This window comes from Aythya fuligula, chromosome Z (assembly GCF_009819795.1).
Source record: "Aythya fuligula isolate bAytFul2 chromosome Z, bAytFul2.pri, whole genome shotgun sequence".
In the NCBI taxonomy this organism is placed as follows: domain Eukaryota; kingdom Metazoa; phylum Chordata; class Aves; order Anseriformes; family Anatidae; genus Aythya; species Aythya fuligula.
This window is the reverse complement of record NC_045593.1, coordinates 19,022,324-19,037,546: the sequence shown is the minus strand read 5'-3', so window position 1 is coordinate 19,037,546 and position 15,223 is coordinate 19,022,324. Positions and strand designations below refer to the sequence as shown.

General features: G+C 43.8%; 2 protein-coding genes across 3 annotated transcripts in view; one reads left to right on the top strand and one right to left on the bottom strand.

Annotated features, from left to right (window-relative positions):
• PLPP1 (phospholipid phosphatase 1) overlaps positions 1-10,996 on the top strand; it is a 59,211-nt gene extending 48,215 nt beyond the window's left edge. For both annotated transcript variants that reach the window (XM_032205323.1, XM_032205322.1), the window contains exons 5-6: positions 8,925-9,101; positions 10,537-10,996. In XM_032205323.1, the coding sequence (XP_032061214.1) occupies positions 8,925-9,101; positions 10,537-10,662 (303 nt within the window). In that variant the 3' untranslated portion in view covers positions 10,663-10,996. The remainder of the gene's footprint in view (positions 1-8,924; positions 9,102-10,536) is intronic.
• The window catches only part of MTREX (Mtr4 exosome RNA helicase), a 47,143-nt gene continuing 42,792 nt past the window's right edge, over positions 10,873-15,223 (bottom strand). Inside the window, exons 24-27 of the mRNA XM_032205321.1 lie at positions 14,591-14,647; positions 14,024-14,186; positions 11,408-11,512; positions 10,873-11,098 (exon numbers count right to left, since the gene is read on the bottom strand). Of these exons, the coding sequence (XP_032061212.1) occupies positions 11,046-11,098; positions 11,408-11,512; positions 14,024-14,186; positions 14,591-14,647 (378 nt within the window). The 3' untranslated portion in view covers positions 10,873-11,045. The remainder of the gene's footprint in view (positions 11,099-11,407; positions 11,513-14,023; positions 14,187-14,590; positions 14,648-15,223) is intronic.

Here is a 15,223-nt window from a genome sequence, read left to right as displayed (position 1 = left end):
GAACAGCTACGGCAGTGTCTGTGGAGTAATAATCCTTCTGGGTCTTATTTCCTACTTTGCAGGATGTCTTGTTGCTTTGAGGATTGAATTAAGGAGGAAGTTTATCCTCCTGCAACTATATCAGAATGATTAAAAAAAAATCAGGAGGTGTTTGTTTATGCTTGACTTCCTATTGAGTGTTTATTCTCTGCTTTACTCTTTGCATTGTTTCTGCTTCTCATGGAGATAACCATGCTGGTTTTGATCTTTGGAGGAAAAAAAGATTATTCAATATTAGCACAACTCAAAATGCTGCAGTTGCTTCAGGCAGCTTTTTCCTTAGCTAACAGGTAGTTTCCATTACCACATCTCTGAAGTGCTTATTTTTGGTAATACCTGAGTGGGCCTTAGAAACATCTCTGTTGCCATAACCTGTGTGCTTCCTCTCCTGAGGAAAAGTTCAGTGCCTTTTGGGCTGGTGGGGAGCCCAGCCATAAGGCAGCACAGGGACTGGCACAAGTTGTGCTGTGCTGGTTACAGGGGCATAGTACTCTGCAGGGAGCCCTGGTCAAACCATTGGTGACATGAAAAAAAATAATTAAAAAATGCAGGTCAGTGGCAGCTCCGGTATTTGAGCTGTGACCACACGGCTCCCCTGGTGTCAGAAGGGAAAACTGCAGCTTTAAGCAGACTCCTGTGGTGAAAATCCCGTCCCAAAGTGAGGGCAGGGTACTTGGAAATACCCCGCAGCTCAGTCTTTATCCTTAAGGGAAGGATTTTGTGGTGATGGTGGTGGTTTTAAAGATCTCTTGGGCATCTTCAGACTTTTGTGTCCTAGAGGCTTTCCCCAGAAGCAAGCCTGTTAACTAGATGGTCTCATCGTCTTGCGTCAGGTATCTATAGCAGAAAAATGTATGATCTGAGCATCTACAGGGAATCGTGCTCAGGGGATTGCTGGGAAGAGTGCTAGCTGAAAAAGATGGTAATCTGAACTGCAGGGAAGGAAGGATAGGAAGGAGCTGGAGGGTCTAAAATTCCAAACTGGGCATATGTGATTTACGCTTAGGATGAGGTGAGGAGATGTGGAAGAATCTCATGTCCCATGAACAGTCTTAGGCAAGACGCATCTGAGAATTCACAGCATTTTTCCTAAGTTTGTCTTTTGGTTTGTGGGGCAGGCTTAGAGAGCAGAGCTAAACTTTGAACTTGAGGAATGGCAATGTTTCCTTGTATGTAATTTGGGCTCCTGACCCTTGGGAAGCTTTGCTCCCCAGTATTTACAGTTACTTAATATTCCTTTCCTAACTCCTTACCTTCACACTGCTTGCCTTTTGTACGTGCGGCAGGTGGGCTTCTAAAGGGTTGTCTGAGTAAAAGCAGTGACTGCCTCATACCACGTCAACTAACACCCCCCTAACTGAGAGCAGCTTCATGGAGCTTAAAGCCTTTTCCAGGAACTGGCAATGAGCACGGGCTTTGCTACCTTCTCTGTACTCTCAGTGTTGGTGCACAGAGTCTACGTGAACTGATCTCGTGTAGCTCACTGCGTGTGACCATCTGGCATGAAAACAGACGCAGGGGCATTGCCTGTGGCAAACCAGAGCTGGGCACCTGGCCCTGAGAAAGGAAACCCGCTCACCTGCGGGGTGAGGAGGAGGAGGGACGTGGTCATCCTGCTTTAGAGCTTACCTGTTATTTCATAAAGCATTTATTAGATAAATGCTTTATGAAATAACAGGTAAGCTCTAAAGAATGAAAGAATGGCAACACGGAAATGTGGGTTCTGAGTAACTTCAGGGAATGTTAAATAACTCTAATCTGCCTGCTTAAATAGCGTGCATCACTCCTATCTTTATGTTATAGATCACTGCTGCTTCTTTTTTTTAAACTGGATATTATGATGCCGTGTCCCTTACAGCAATCTGGCCTCAGTTTTCAGCCCGCTTCTAGGATAGGCTCCTGTTTTCTTCTGTATTTTTGTCAGCATAAGGAGTGGAGCCCTGCTGCAGGGACCTGGCCGAAATGCTGTGCTATTCCTGGGAGGGCAGCGTGTTTGCCTTGCCCAGGGTGGAGGCGGTGAGGGGTCTCTGCAGAAGGTAACTCGAGTTGCTTGCGAGCTCTCCCGCAGCTCGCTGGGAAAGAACATCCTGTGTGCCCAGGGAAAGGGGAAATTGTAGAAGAGCTGGAGAGTGACTGGCATTTCAGTGACCCGGGCTCGCAGCTCACTCCTTTAGCAGAGAGGGGACGTGTGCTAAACACAAATGGAAGCAGGGTTTAGGCTGTTCTGTTTTTATTTTTATTTTTTGTACTTATGCTACTAAATGCGCCAGTCAAACTTTGGGCTTGAAATCTTGTTTGTGTTGGGACTGGAGGCTGAGTGAAACAAAGGCTCCCGAGCCCTGCTTGCATGTTAACACAGCGTTGTAGGTATGCCTGTTTGCTTAGCAGTGTTTCTTCACTTTCCCAAACGCTGCTGAACAGAGCCATGAATGTCCCTAATATGTTCCTGCCCACATGAAAGCTGAGCACTACCCAGTCTTCAGCAGCTAACGGAGAGGCATTTCCTACCGAGAGCATTTTGGCTGCTGCTTTGGGCTGAGCCTAGCACGCTGCTCAAAGCAGAGATGAAGAAATAAAGGACAACTGTTCGTGCTGTGAGGCTCAAGTATGAAGGCACTTGTGCTTCTACTCCTATGCCCTTCCAGCACACGCTTAATATCAGTACTTAGGCTCTTCTGTGGTAAGCGAATGAAGCCAAATGCCTTCTCCATTGTGTGCTTGGAAACTGGCTGTTGGCAGTGCCGAGGCTGCTGTGAAGTGGCTCCTGTGGGACAGAGATAAAAGCGTTGCAGTGCTTTCCTTCCACTGAGGCTTCCATAACTTGGTAGGTACAGCAGAAAAACACTTGTTTCAGTTTCTTTCCTAATAAAAGGGCCAAGTGTTAGTATTTACAGCAGAACAAAAAGTTACCATTTACCCTGCTTTATGGTAAAAATGGTATCAGCAAACAGCGATTTCTGCAGCATACAGCCAAGCTGAGGCTGGAGGATTACTACTACTGGTGCTATCACTTATCTGCTGGGAAGTATCTCTGTAAAGTAGATGAGCGTGGCTTTTGAACTGGTAAATGACAGGATGTTTCCCCACTGCACGGGAGGCAGCTCTCAGTATCAAATGCCTTTTGATGGCAGCTGTCTGAGACCAGCCAGGTTAGTACAGACATTGCCTTTTCTATCTAATCTGGCCGAGTTTAGCTCCTGAATTCATCTGTCCCATGGGTCAGCCCCCTGACCAGCTCACCATGCTCTGAACATCAGAGCTGTTGCTGGCGTGTCAGCATGGAAAACGTGGTTAAAGGTAAGAGGGGTGGGCCAACAGCAGCCCAGGTATATCCCTGCGTTGAAGGAAGTGCAGACCTGTGTCCTTTTCCTTCTCTGGAAGGGGGAGAAATAATTCTGAGTTCTTTCTCCTTCATTTCTGCACACTCAAAATAAAATGCTGGAGCAGGTAAGCCAGAGGTCATAAATGTGTATTTTTAAGAAAATGAGTTCTTACTAAAAAGGCAAAATAAACCATGAAGTCTCTTAAGGTTTTGTTTTAAAGCAAATAAGCAAAAGCCCCATCTCACAAATGATCCATGAATTCTGCGACATCTCTGGGGTGCTATAAATAATAAAAACCGTTTGCGTTGTGTCTCCTGCTTAGAACTACAGGAGATAGGTGCTGTCCGTGTTAATCCAAGCTTTGCATCAGACAGGCTGCAGTGTGACTCCTGGTTTGCAGGCAGGGTCTTGCTGGTTGGTGCCTGGGGCTCTGTGTCCATGTCAGTGCCCTGGGTACGGAGGGAGCTGTCGCACTCGCATGCGGTGCCCTCACATAACCGCACGCCTCTCTCTGTGGCAGTTGCAGTGTTTCTCAGCACATCTTGTTTCTGTTGGGACACTTTTGTGCTGAGAATGGCGATTTTTTTACTCAAGTTTCCTGGATTTCTTATACTGCTCTGATTTCCAGGGTTTGTGCTAGCTGAAATATGAATAATAGCTCCTGTACAAAACAGCTTTCATGCAAAGGAAAATCTGAGTTTCCTGTAACAAGCAAAAGGGAAGGGCTATTCTGCAAACCTCCACAGAAGTGGAAAGCCTGGAAGATGTGACCTAGGGGGGGAACTTTTACCCCGGTGTTGTCTAGTGCAGGCAGGGTAGAGGTCTTATTATCTGGATTATCGAGCAGGCGTGGGACAGGAAGACAGCAGGCCATCCACGTGTCTGTGAACACTTTCTGTTGCTTCTTATTTATCGTTGTGCAAGGACCCAGGTGCATGTGTTGTCTTTTCCATTCTCTTGGAGGACTGCGTGTGAGCAACAGCTTGCACTGAAAATGCTGGGCTGCAAGCTGTCGTGTGTAAGCTGGTAGTAAGGAAGTTATTGGGGTACCCTCCCCTTACAGAAAGGCAGCTGAAGGTGGACTGCTGCTTCGGCTGTCCGTGCAACCACAAAGCTTCCTGATGGAAAACCCCGTCCATCAGGGGATGGAGGGAGGATGCTGTCCTTGGGGTGTCCATAGAAACACAGTTCCTCCCATCCTACAAATGTGCCTGGATTGTCAGTGTTTATTCTTACGTTCTTATCCCCAAATCTTTATGTTTAATCATAATTACTGAGGCTGCTGGTTCTCTTTTTCTAAGTCTAAAGGGCAGCACTATTGCCTCCTGTGCTTTCTCTTCTTCCTTCCATCCCTTCATCATTAGCAGCACAAACCCAAAACACGCTACCTCTTTACCCCCTCTCCTCGCCCCAGAAATCCCAAAGCCGACCGCATGCATGTGTACACACACTCGAGGTGGCTTATGTGTAGCTATTTCAGAGCTGCTTGGTTTGGGAAAAAATCCTCATGGTGGGTTTCCACAACTCCGGTTACTCCTTGTGGCTCTTGGGACTTCTTGGGCCAGCTGATTTGCTTTCAAGAAGCTTTTCTACCTGTCGTCAGTCGTGGAGCCAGAGAGTTACTACAACTGCAGTAGAACCTTGTGCCCGCTAACAGGGCAAATAAATTAATAGCAAATGGGGCTGTTTCTTAGTGCTCTGGGAGATACTGTGACGACGAAGATTAACCACGACTAGTGCTCTATTTACTTGCTTTTATCAAGTTTATATTGGACTATTGTGGTCTCGAAGTGGGACTAATTTCATAGGAAAACTGATCTTTTGCAACTTTCTTCTTTTTCCCCCAGCTCTTTATCACAACAAGGCACCTATAGGGAGTGTGATTAACAAGGCCTCTTCATACCAGGAAATAGAAAATCCTGTCAAAGAGAACAACTTTCAGTCAGTGACAGGGCAACTCAGTATGTGCAGGCACTGAATCGTCCTGAGTGAGTGGAGGAAAGGTCCCCAAAAGAACCCCAAACTTTCTCTGCTCCTCCTGTACTTATAGGAGGACTGGCAGTGCAGGGGGATCTTCTGTACCTTTGTACTGCAACATGTATGTAATAGGTTTCTGGACAAAAAAAAAAAAAAAAAACAAAGCTGAGAAGATACTAAATGAAAGATGGCCTAGAAATTTTCAGATATTTAGTTTTGATATTTTATAAACGACCCTGGTGGAATGAGTAGGTTTTAGCAGATGTCAGAGCGTTGTGCCCTGAAGGCAGGGCCGCGAGGTGTCAGCTGCTCGGAAAGTCTCTCGTGGAGCCGCAGATTACAGCCCCGAAGTCTGTCTAGGAAATAGTCACCGTACTTTAAAATTAGGCAGGCAGGCGTGTGTATGTGTATTAATACTGCTTCGGTGGAAGAGCAAATAGTTGAAAATTATGCCAGAAATGTTGAGTAGCAAATAATTCTCCAGTTGCAGAGACCCTTCCATTCATGTCTGCGGCTTCTTGCAAGAAGCCACAAAGTGGCTGTGAGTTTCTCTTCATTCCTGTGTGTATTTTTAGAAATGAAGTACTAGACCATAGATTAAGAAGAAACTTGTGTTCAGGATGTGTGTGGTGTAGAGAACATATTTTCATTATAGAGTAAGCATTAGCTAGTGAAAGAAATGCTGGTGATTATTTAATCCTATCACAAGAGTGTTTCTGTGAAATCTATTTGTGCACTTCGAAAAAACAAAAACAGGAGGAACTGGAGCAGGGAGGAGAAATAGTTCACAGCTGAACGGTGTTTCTGGAAGAGCAGATACTCAGAAACAGGATAGCAGGGAAGAAGCAGCGGTAATGTAACCGAACTGATGGGAGCATGTTGCAGCCAGAACAGCTCTGGATGCTTGCGCTGCATCCGTGGGCTCACGGAAATTTCTCAGCCACAAGTGAAACACTGGTGAGAGGCATTGCAGGCATGGTAGCCAGATGAAGTTTCCTAAAGGTGCAGTTTCCTAACGTTTCCTGCTGCTGCTTCTGTTGAAGAAGTCATCAGGGCCAGAACAGCAGTCGGTGTGAATGCGTTTCAATGCCAGGGCATAGTACATGATGCACGTAATGCTATGTACAGGGCTCTCGGGCACACTTCTGGTATCAAGCTTGTTTTATTTTATATTTGATGGAATCAGAAAGCAAAAGCTCCTTCTTCATCGGAGTGCTTTGTTTTCCTGAACATTACTGACCTGTTTCAGCCCCAATCTGTTGCTGTTGTCTGAGTCAGGGTAGGAGGAACAATCTTTGGGGAGGGCACCACTGCCTGAGCCCATTAAAAGTAACGTGAACGTGAGGTTACCTGTTCAAAAATAACACGGGATCTGCCACTGCAGCAGCTGGCTTGTAGGAGAAATGACTCCACGCCTAATGAGCAGGACCAGAAAGCACAATTGTAACCAGAGGAGCAGCTGCTGCTTCTGAAATTAAACACAGCCGCCCTCGGCCGCACGGATGCTTCTCTGCGGTGCGAGTTCTCACCCTTCACAGGCTGGGTTCTGGAGCAACATAAATCCATCCCCTAGCAGGGGGTGCGAGAAGGGCTCTGAGGGTTTTCCTTACAGCTTCTGCAGCTGGAGCTGTGCAAGCCTTTGCAAGAAGTGCTGAGAACTGGTGGAAGCCTGTAGCTAACCGTGCATCTCCTACAGGTGGTGAAGCAGCTCCAGGTCTTAATTATGACTAGAGACTGCTCTCAATGCAAATGAGACCTCCGTGTAAATGTTAGAGCCAGCTTGCAGCTTTGTAATGCAAAAAGAAAATCAGAAACTTGCCCTGAATACATGCTGCTTAGGGGAGATCCAAAGTTCTTCATTGGTAATTTGGTGTCGTGCAGACTGGTATGGTTTCTCAGAGCTCGATTTTTGGGAGGCTTGCCTCATTTTCTTCCTTCAGAAGGAAACTCAGTTTTCCCACCTATCTGCAGTTGCATAACCCTTTTTCTTAATCTGACTGCGTGCTTCTGCCAACTACCAGAAATGCTTACATGGAAAAAACTTTATTACAGCAAGGTATTTTTAGCTGCCTTCAGCAGAATTCAGTGGGAATAGGGAAAGGGGAAAGAACAGCCAGTATCAAACCATCAGCCAGCTCTTTGTAGACTACCAGCATGTGCTCTGAGGGCCCACCTCGGCTCTCTGACACCTGGTCTGCTTGAAGTACATCCAGAAGTAGCATTAATGTAAGAGCAGCGTAACACCCTTCGTTAGAAAAACTGTGTGACAGATAACTTACAAAGTGCCTCAACAGTTTCCCCTTTTTCCTTGTGGTAAAATTAAGGTCCCCAGAAATATGCAGAGTGCTACTTAAAGGAAAATGTTTTCCAGTTCAGGCTGAGCCGAAGCTTCTTCAGAGTCTGATTTCATCCTGACCTTGCTATTAAAGAGGAGCAGTTATGGATAGTGTTGATCTTTTTGACGGTCCATTTATAGCTGAAAAAGTCAGCATGTCAAAGCCATGATGCAAGTTACTCAGAGAAACCAACCAAACATTCCTCAAATGTTTAACTTTGGAAAGTAGCACCTCTGCCCCTACAGAGCGTGCTCTGTGCCCATATTGACACTGTAAATGCGGTGCCTCTAAAGCTAGCCATGGCTTTTGGGGCTGGCAGCGGAGGGATTTGCCAGGAGCTCAGTGTGTTGTCTCAGTGCCTGATGTCTGCGTCTTAGTTTGCTTCTGTGATTTTGCGAGACTGTCAATTAAGGATTTGTACTAGACCTGGAGTTCCTAGATGGTATTGAGAGATGTACTCGATGTTAAATATAACCTCCATCTGCATTGTTCTCCCCAGTAAGTTCAGTAACCATGCTGCCTCTTTTAACAAGATCAAGTTCCAGAGCAAACCCAATGATGTTTACAGGGTGGACAGTTAGAAGCTCCTCTTATGGCTGAAATAAGAGGTCTCTGTCGTAGATAGGACAGAGGGGATACACACTGGAGATCCTGTGTGTTTTTTTTTTTTTTTTTTTTTTTGTGTCATGGAATGAGTTTGGGGCAACACATCAAAATCACAGGTGTGTATATATATCTAAGATAGAGCCAAGGGGGAGAGAAAAAGAATGGAAACTGCATAGAAACTGCATCCATCCTTCTGCGTACCAGACAGGTAACATGGTTAGTATGCAGCTGGAAAGGACTGGGAATAGGTTAAGTGAAGTAAACCACAGACAGCTGAGGAATGTGATCCTAGATCTAGATCATGACACTTGTTGGTTTTAACACGTAACTACAGCTGGAATGTTGTGCTAGAACTTTGGTGGTACTAAAGGTAACTGGAACTGGGAATAAGGCTTAAAAAGCTGGCTTAGAAGTTGGCCAGCTCTGTGCATAGGCTGTGGATTTTACTCAGGTGCTTCCTGCCTAGAGCAAGACGGGGCTCTGCGTTTGTAAGAGGTACATTTCTGGATGTTGTCATGTCTATTTCAACTCAACTCTGAACAGACTGAAGGCAATTTAATGTAACTGCTTTGTACTTACAGCATCTTATAACAACTTCTTTTTTTTTTTTTTTTTTTTTTTTTTTTTTTTTTTTTTGCTTTAGCTTTACCTTCAAGCCAGGATGAAAGGTGACTGGGCAAGGCTTGTACGTCCCACCGTACAGTTTGGTCTGATTGCTGCATCCATCTACGTGGGCCTGTCACGTGTTTCTGACTACAAACACCACTGGAGCGATGTTCTAACAGGACTCATCCAGGGAGCGCTGGTAGCTATACTCATTGTAAGTAGCTCCTGGAGTGCCTGCACGTGCCCTGAATGCTGCTTCTCTAAACAAAATGGCAGAACCGGGCTTTGTTCTGTCTTCCTATTGTTTTGAAAATTGCTCAGGAGTGGGGAGAGCAGCTCCTCGAGCTGGGTGCAGTAACACTGCTGCAGGCAGTGAGGCAGACTCTGGGCCAGTGATGCAGTAGGGGCTCTTTTCATTGTTAGACAAAATAAAATTGTGCCAGGACACGAGCTTTGCAAGTAACTGAGATGGAAACAGCCAAGTACAAAAACACCTGGGGCTCTATAAAACGCCTTTTGTTTCTAGACAAGTTCTAAATCCCAAGTATAATAACAGGAAAACTGTGTATATGAGGTAAGCAGGGAAAAAAAAAAAAGCCAAGGCACCTCTTCTAAGGAAAAGGGCAGAGCCTGTGCAGCCTGGGGGAAGGGTCAGATTAAGGAGATTTCTGATCCAGAGACACGAACTAGTTGAAATCAGTGAAGTTACCAAGAACTGGGGCTTACCTGGAAGGGATAGTTTGTTTTCAGACTGATTTTTCTGTTTGTTTGTTTGGATTGCTAGAATGAATTGGTGCAGGTTGTATGGTCTCCCAGGCCTGCTATGGCTTCGCTATCTGTTATTTAATGACTTCATGTTAAGGAGGGTTTTGATACAACCCCAAATTCTAAGAAGAGTTGCAGGCAGTGAGAAATGCCACAGACCAAGGAGGTGCAGGGCACTTCTATTATGGAAAAGGTATTGGGGATTAAAAGGATATTTTTAAAAAGATGCTCGATTATGCAAGAATGAGTAGAACGTGGCATTACTGTGAACAAAGAGGAGTTGAAAGATAAGGGAAATTAAAAAAAAAAAAATAAATCTGAAAGAAGTGTTCACCTCCAGAAGCAGAAAATGAGCGTGTTGGAGAACTGGGAATGGCGCACTGAACGGAGTGAATTCAGCACTGAAGTGGAAGCTGAAAGGCACCGAGTGCGCAGCTAAAGCAGCACGTGGGTGGTAAATCAGCCCCCAGTATGGAATGTGGCTGCCTCAGCCACCTTCAGCAGGTCTCAGGTGTGCAGTGGGAGGGGAAGAGGCCCTGTAGGGAGGGAAAGGATCACAGGAGAAGGTTTCTTATACTGGATGCAGCGCTGTACCCAGCGCCTGTACTGGTATGACTTGGAGAAGGAGGATGTGGGGGGTGGGGGAACAGCAAGCTGCAGAATCAGATCAAGGCCACCAGCTTTTACAGAACTGCAAATAAGTGATGCTTATGAGAAACTGAACACTTGCTCAGCTGAAAGCAGAAGCTCTTCCAGCAATTTTCTGGTGGTTTAATCTGTTTAGATTTTGTTAATTTAGGTTAGAGTATGAAAGATAGTTTCCTGTACAAGCATTTACCCATTGTTTGCAAGAGGAAGAGCTTAACGCTAATCTGTTCATTTAGGTGGTGTATGTGTCTGACTTCTTCAAAGTGAGAGGATGCACGTTTCAACCAAAGGAAGATTCCCATACAACCCTGCATGAGACGCCAACAAATGGAAATCACTTTGGCAGCAATCATCAACCATGAAGAATGATCACTTCACCTGTCTTGGTCTCTGAAAGGAAAACAATTTCATCAGTCAACTATGTAATATAAGTAAATGCCTTTAAGGGACTGCTGCTGCTCTTGGATGCTCACTTTTCCTGTATATAGTAACACTTACTACAGTTATGTATATCTAAAATTTAAATTGCTGTTGGTTCAAGCTCTTGCTTAGAAAAAAACAAACAAAAGGTATTCAAACTGTAAATTTTTATTAAAAATGTGGTAACACTTCTATGACATACACTGCTGTTTGTACATGCCTTGTTGAAATTATTGTGGTTTAAATACACACAATTAAACCAATGTCTTGACTGAAGCTGTGAAGTGGGAGTTGATTTTGTATCGTCCTCAGAATATACCTTCTGTTACAGGTAAAGGCTTGCAGCAAAAACGATATCTCTCTTGATTTTTGTAATACCTGTAAAACAAAAAAGAGAAAAAAATTAGTATCTACAATTCTATTTTGTTACAAGTATGCCTGTAATAAGTTGTAAGCCTTAAATGAAAGTCATTGTACTTAAATTTCCAGTCACGCATTTGCTACATACACGGAAACAACACTACTTAACTACTTATCTAGGTAAAAGCTTTCTAACATCTGTTACCTTATACAGAGAGCAAGACTTCCTTCCCATGAAGTCAATTAGTCAAAAAAAAAATGCAACCCCAAGGCTTGCCTTTCTTGTGCTTTATAGAATAACTTACATTGCGGGATTTAAATACCTACCCTCTGCAAACTTGTTTTCCAGCTCTGTGTTTCCAATAGCTTTTGCAGCCTGGCACATCTGCCGCAGCAGTTCCTCCAGCCTTCTCATACAACGAATGATGCTCCCTGTGTAAAAAGAGTTACAGACTGACTACTTTGCACCTCACTGAAGGATTCAGCTCCTTGAGCCCCCCTCCCCTCCTCCTTCAGCCCCCCCTTGACACAAAGCAATACACCTTTCTCCAGCCCTGTTCAGAACTCACCTGGACAAATGTGCAAGAAGAGCCATGTGGCTTAAGCCATGCGTAGTCCTCGCTCACTTTGTTTTGTACCCTTTCCCATCAGGCAGCTGCTTGAAGTTACTGTTTGTCCTGTCCTGATTTTGTTTTGTTTTAATGCTTGTGCAGCCTCTAACTCTCTGCTGAGGGGACTTGGTTTGGTAATTTGCAGTAGATTTTTCTTGCAAGTATTTGTCAAGACCTCCCTCACACATGCTACTTGCACAGGTCTGCTGTTTAAGGACCACCACGTTAGTCATCCTGAACTAGGTTCCCGCTTATTTTTTTAAATTAGTCTGAGTTGTTTTGATGTTAGAAACAGTAAACTGTCTGCCTTAGGCAGCTGTGCTCGCCAGATGCGTGGACCACTACCATGAATACCTGTTGTCTACACTTGCTTCCCCAAAACCGTCAATCTGGACCTGATTAACAGGGCACTTAGCTCAGTTCAGCCAGTCTTCTCTCCCGCTGTCATGCAGTGATCTCCATTTCTTCCCAACACGTTTCTATTTAATGACAGCTCGTTTTCATTAACCCATGAACTCCAGGTTCCTGTGCAGAAAGTTCTGCTACGGCCCCTTAGCCTGGGTGGCAGCACAAAGCACAGGTCTCTCGCCCATGAAGAACACAGACACCCAGAAAAACACTTTTTATTGGGTTTGGGAGCTCCTGAAAAGCCAAGTTAAAAAAGCAGAAGTGGTGGGTGGCTTCCAGTGAGCTCTAATTGCCCGGTCCATTTTCTGCCTCCTTACTGAAATCAGCGCACAGCAGTGAAGCCGGGGCTCCCTGTGCTCAGCAACTCATCCCTGCTCATTTCACATTGCCCGGAAGGCAAAGAGAAGAGCACTGTAATCCTATACAACAGGGGAACAAGCCCTGTGGAAATTAAGTCAGGAAACACTGATACTTTATATAAGGATTTTTATCAAAATAAAGACCTGCATTTGTTTTTATTTTTGTTTCTTAATTCACTGTGACAACTTGGGTAACCTGTGCAAACTCTTGTGATTCAGTAATACCACACTGCATTTAGGGAAGTGACAAGGGATGTCCGAACGCTTCCCATCCTTCTGGACAATGCAGAGACAAATCAGTCCATTACAGGGTGGAGGGAAGACTCACGCATCAATTCCTGCCACAAGAACTGACCTCAAAATGTACCCTTAGGATTTAATTTTGAAGGAGCCTGCACTGTTCTAATCAGGCATGCCAGAAGACTAGGACAAAGTGGACTGACTAGCCTTAACCAAAACAGGATAAATAGGAAATGTCACTGCCCTGCATATTCTAAACAGTCAAGAGCAGACATACAAAAACACAAGGCAGCTACTGCTGTTCTTGTGTTCCCCTCGCTCAAGATGCATTGGCAGCAGATGTAAGGCTCAGACATTAATTTCCACGAGGCACTTGCAGAATGCAGCATCAGAAGACTGCCAGGATTCCTGCTGGTCTCAGGCAGCCAGGTTTAGGAGGTTCCTGGGTCTAGGAAGTGGATTTCTAAACACACGAATGCAGTTGTGTTAAGGCCTCCCTGGTGTAAGCATGTACACAGCATCGGAGAGAAGCAAGGCAATGGTGACAGGAGTAACTTCACAAGGGATTTCCAGCATCGGTCACTACACACAGAATTGTAAGAGTGGGGAACCAATCCTACCCTTCACAACTTTCAACATACTTGATAGAAGAAGAAATTAGGTTTTTGTTCTGGTGGGACCTTCACTTGAACGGTCTGTGTTTTAAGGAAGCACCTGGGCTTTAAGTCACTCTACTTTCAACATAATGGGAAATCCTGAGTACCCCTCCTGAAGGGACAGTTTCTAGTTCTCCGATTTTAGGAACAAAATTAGCCCAGGTGACAGCTTACATCCAGGCTTTTCAAATACCCGCTCTGCACTGCTGCTATGACCCATCCAAAACAGAATCGGTTGCCACCTCTCACTTCTGTCAGTGTTATGACAACAGGAGGAACTTTCAACTTAATAAGCAAATAAATACTTTGAACGTAATGAGAAGTGTAAGAGCTGTACTTCTTTCTTAATGGCAAGCACTTGGAGTGTGGTATTTTTGCTCTAACTAGCAAAGGTAACCTTTACCATTTGTTGCAATGGTGAGAATTTCTGAGTTTTATGGGCAATTAAAAAAAAATTTAAGATACCTTAAGTCTTCTGCAGGTTCTAATTTACCAGCAGTGCAACTATAAATTTTAATATATAGTAAACAAATTTCCCACTTGGTTTTAGCCATGCAGACACTTCAATATATCAGAATTAAGAAAGTCTGTGATCTATTATAAGGCTACTTGGAACTCAGACATTTTTGTGTATCTGTCATCCCCCCAAAGAAGAACTGATTAACATACCTTCAAAGACATCAGTCATCTTGCAGATGTGAGCAAAGCTAGCTCCATTTGCCCACGTATACACAACATCCATGAGGTTGGGTTTGAAAGAATTTAAGTAATTTTCTTCATCAATTTCCAGTTTTGCTTCTGCTGATACCTTGGCAATTCTTTTTGCACACTCCTTTAAAATAAAATATTTAAAATTTACGATAAGCTTTAACACATTAAGCGTTTAACCAACAGAAATGTTTGCACAGTATTAGATACTGTACACAAGACAAAGTTTCCTTTCTAGTGTGAAATTATTCCAAAAAATAAACCACTGATCACATCACTATTTAGATGTGCCTGCACTAACAGCTACAGTGCTGTAAGCAAGTTTATACAGTTTTTAAAGGCACGTTCTAAATTAGAATTAAGATTTATTGTGAACAAGACAACTTATTATTACACACAGCAAAACCACATGCAATCAGTGGCAGCCAAGTCCAAAACCAAGTCCTCATCATGCGTTTTTTGTACAATGAACTTCAAACACGTTAGCATTAACCTTGAGCTGAGGCAGATTTCTAATAGGCAGATTACCTGCATTTGCCGAAGTGGTCCTGCCAACTGCTCTGTCAATTTTGGCATTTCACTGGACTGAAAAAGAAGATACTTAATTAAATAACATCACACACTCCCATACATTTGTCCTAAATCAAATCAGGTGCAAAAACAAAAGTTACAATCTATGCTAATGCCATCTTAAATTATTCCTGTGACTTCTCAAGCCTATTATCAAACACTCTTAAATCTACTGAATCCCTCAAGTGCTTGTTTCTCAAATTATACCAGGAAACAAATCATTCATGAACATATCAGTGAGAAGAAAAAAAGTACTTGCTTTCTGAACACTGCAAGAATTCCCCCTATTTGCTGTTCAATAGCTTTGAATTGCCAAAATGCTCAGCATTTACTACTTTATCTGTGTTGCTAGCTTTTTGTTCAGAATATAAAAAGCAACTTATTTTAATAACTTAAACATGAATGGTTATGTAAGAAAATGCAACTATTCAAGTACAGCAACGTTTTAATGTTCTACCTATTTAGACTTGAGTACTACTGCTGTGTGAACCACAGTATTTTGTTCTGATACTTAAACTTTCTGTTGCTTATGAACAATGGCTTACCTTAGCATCCCTTCTGCTAACAAGATTTATTTGTTAGCGTTACTAC